Source organism: Olea europaea, unplaced genomic scaffold (genome assembly GCF_002742605.1).
Source record: "Olea europaea var. sylvestris unplaced genomic scaffold, O_europaea_v1 scaffold11133, whole genome shotgun sequence".
In the NCBI taxonomy this organism is placed as follows: domain Eukaryota; kingdom Viridiplantae; phylum Streptophyta; class Magnoliopsida; order Lamiales; family Oleaceae; genus Olea; species Olea europaea.
This window is the reverse complement of record NW_019228505.1, coordinates 1-3,657: the sequence shown is the minus strand read 5'-3', so window position 1 is coordinate 3,657 and position 3,657 is coordinate 1. Positions and strand designations below refer to the sequence as shown.

The 3,657-nt window shown below is 38.8% G+C and overlaps 2 protein-coding genes across 2 annotated transcripts; one reads left to right on the top strand and one right to left on the bottom strand.

The window, feature by feature from the left end:
- Nucleotides 1-298: 298 nt before the first annotated feature.
- LOC111373338 lies at nt 299-1,263 on the top strand (the record flags this gene model as incomplete). Its single annotated transcript, XM_022995853.1, has 1 exon — nt 299-1,263. A coding segment is annotated over one exon (965 nt), but the record flags the coding sequence as incomplete, so codon positions are not given.
- A 1,457-nt stretch (nt 1,264-2,720) lies between these two features.
- Nucleotides 2,721-3,654, bottom strand: LOC111373339 (6-phosphogluconate dehydrogenase, decarboxylating 2, chloroplastic-like; the record flags this gene model as incomplete). The annotated part of the gene is made up of 1 exon (XM_022995854.1): nt 2,721-3,654. A coding segment is annotated over one exon (582 nt), but the record flags the coding sequence as incomplete, so codon positions are not given.
- Between the last annotated feature and the right edge of the window lie 3 nt (nt 3,655-3,657).

Sequence of the window (3,657 nt, the reverse complement as noted above, 5' to 3'; positions counted from 1 at the left end):
AATGATTAATTTGGGACCCCTGGTTATGATTGCATTACAAACGCATAGACTTTGTGAAAAGAGGCAATTCATATTTTGAAGTTGGTAGCACAACTTTTATCCCGTAATTCAAGAGAAAAAGTTGCAAAGAAATCCTCGTCTGGTGAAACTACTCTGTGAGTTTATAACGATTGTAAAGGATGTATTCAACTAAGCTACCTTTTGAAAACTCTTATTTAAGGGCATTTTGCATCATAGCAATGGTAAATTTCTGTCAAATTCAAACATTGACCGTTGGAATGAGACTTGTGAATTGCAGACATTCGATTTTCCCTTTATGAATACTATGCTCATGTAATGATCATCAGATTCTTTAGATTGTACCACATGGGACAAAACAAGAGTTTTCACTTGATCTTGTTCATCTTCCTCCAGTTTTGTTCTTCCATCCACTGCTATAAAAGCACTTTTGACGATGATTTGGCTGCCATTCTTCACGATCACGCTTTCAAAGCTCTAGTCAATGAACGGCCACATACCGGAGCACTACACAATGCCAGTCTCCCTGCAAATTTTGCAGGCATTCAGGTTTCGGCTGTTGGGCTTAGGAGCAAAACCCTTTGGAGAAAAGGAGCGAATTTCACAGGCTTTCATATTCCTCCAAAATCTCTACCAGTGCCATATGTTAGAAGAATTCTCATTGTGTACCATAATCTTGGCAACTGGTCTTCTCTATATTATAACTTATCAGGTTATTCTCTGATAAGCCCTGTTGTTGGTTTCATGGTTTATGATGCGTCCCATTTGAGCAGCAGAAACCAAAATATCTCGAAACTTGAGCTCAACACAATGGGGGAATCTATATCAATTGAATTTCACACTTCCATGGGCAAAGGTACTCAAGAAAGAGTAAAATGTGCTGCATTTGATGCTCATGGGAAGGTATTTTTCAGTGAAATGAACTTGCCTAATGTGTGTTACAGTAAAACTCAAGGCCATTTTTCGATAGTTATCCCCAACGGGAATAAGCAGAAGACGTGGGTTTTGTGGGTTATCGGGTTTTTGTTCGGGTTGCTGGGGTTGTTCTTAGTGGGATTGGCTGCGACAGTGGTTGCAAAATCTGTAGCAGGTAAAAGAACTAAAGAAATGGAAAAGGAAGCTGATGATGGAGAGTTTCTTGATACATATTGGATTGACAGCAGCAAAATGCCTCGTGCGGCAGTAACAAGAACTAGTCCAGTACTTGAGAGTACGAATCTTCCAAGATGGTCTTGGTATGGTTAAATACTTTGTCTGAATTTCTTCACTGATTTAATTTGTCGTTTTTCTTAAGCATTATGCATATACACTTGCAAGATACAACGGATCATTATGCATTCATTCAATTAGGCTACATCGCTTCGTAGTTACAGCAAATAAATTCATGACTGATGATCAACTGTTGCTTATATCAAGTGGTTGAGATTGTGGCCAACAGTGGCATTCTTTGGTGTTCGATCCACCAATGTTCTAATTGTCCTGTATCAACGGGCATAAAGAAGAGAACTCTTCTTCTTCTTTTCGGGTTTCTTCAAACATATGCCTAGCAAGAATCAAGTTCACAGTGTGAACGGGTGACTGTTTAATACTCAGGCTAAAAATATTGGAAAACAGTGGCAAAAGTATCTCTATTCTTGACAGACACATTTATCTCGTAGCATAGGTAGCTTCTGAATAGAAGTGCAGGCTTGACAGTATAAAATTGATTGACACAAACCACATGACACTAACAGTCTAGTGCAATTTTTGCCAAAAAAGACACATGAAAACACAGAAGAAGTACCAGTATGAATGAGAGTTTACATACGGTAACAAAATAAGGGACCGGAGAGGACGTTGACAGATCTCAAACAATACGATATGGAAATGATTACGCATGCCAATTTTATCATATCCATGATAAATGCATAAATAGTGTCTTTTCCCATCCTACCATGAGAAACAAAAAAATTAGAAGGATGAATGCAGCTGAACCCCATATATCACCACGATATGAACTTGTTCACAGAATAAACATACTTGAATATGTGCATCTGGGCATAACTACAAATAATTTCCAGCCAAATGAATGATATTACAAGAAGGAATATAGAAAATTTCCAAAAACTAGTAACATCTCCAAAAAGTATAAATCAGAAGAGGATAACTTAATTAAACTATGAGGTGAGGGTTTCATGGGCAGAGCTAAGGTGCATGACTTAATATACATTATAGCATCAAAATAAAACGTGCAACAACCTGAAAGAACCATTTATATTTTGTTAAGAAAATCCCTCGTGCATGATGTTAGAAGTATAGCATGTATATAGATATAAAATATGGAAGTCTCAGTTATTCTTCTGTGCTCCCTCTTCCTATCAAGTCCAATATGGCACAATGGGTATTATGGAAGGGAGGAAGGGATAACTAACTAAAACCTATTTTGGGTTCCCAACAAGCTACCCAATAATAGTGCTGGTCATAGACATCAAATATAAATACCAAGATGCACCTAGGGCCAAACTGAATGGTCCACAATATACAATAGCCAGCTTTACTCGTCTACACCTAAATCTGTAAACTGAAAATTATGCAGCTTGGAAGTAAATATCCGTCACTTCATTAAATAACCATCAAAATCATTGTTCAATCTGTTGAAAAGACAAATGTCCTACTTCTGTATTCTCATACATGTATAGATAATAATTCAGCAGAAAAGAAACTGACATAAACATGATCATCAGTATATTTTCCCAGAATGCTAGTATAAAGAAGCACAGCATGAAAAGATAATTTTCACACAAGATACAAAAAGGCCATGAAGATAGTTAAACATCTCAATTACTACAGATGTAATTGTTTGATACAACAAAAAACATTTGAAAAGGCAGGCTCCCCTTATTAACCTCAGAGTTAACAATGCTGCAGCTACAAAAAGTTTATGCTATGATCGAGCAAGAAATCCTTTTCAATTGATACAAACTAAAATTCAATCAAACCCCACAGGAACACCCCATCCTAGAGCAATTTCAGTACCCAAATTATACCAAACAAACCTCAAACTGCCCGTCAGTGTTACACTCTAGCCTTTCGAGCAAGCTTCGACCACTCAGTGTGGAATGCTCCTGGACGATCAATCCTTTCATAGGTATGTGCCCCGAAATAGTCCCTCTGAGCCTGCACAAGGTTCGCAGGAAGCCTCCCACGTCTATAGGTATCAAAATACTGCAAGCTAGCTGACATCCCTGGGACACTAACACCCTTCTGAATTGCCAAACCCACGACTCTCCGCCATGCTGCCTGCCTCTGCACCATCTCTCTAGCAAACTCTGGATCCACCAACAAATTCGCAAGCCCTGGATTCCTATGGTACGCTTGCTTGATCCTATCCAAAAACACGGCCCTTATAATGCACCCGCCCTTCCAAATCCTTGCAAGCTCCCCCAAATTCAAATTCCACCCCTTCTCAAAACTCTTCGTCCTCAACAAATTCATTCCTTGTGCATAACTACAAATCTTGGAAGCGTAAAGTGCTTGCCTAACATCATCAATCAACCTCTTCTTATCCACCCTGCCGGCATTGTTAATGTCCTCATTCAACCCTTCCTTCTTAAAAATTTCCGATGCCTCCTCCCTCTCTTCCTTCAACCCACTCATGTA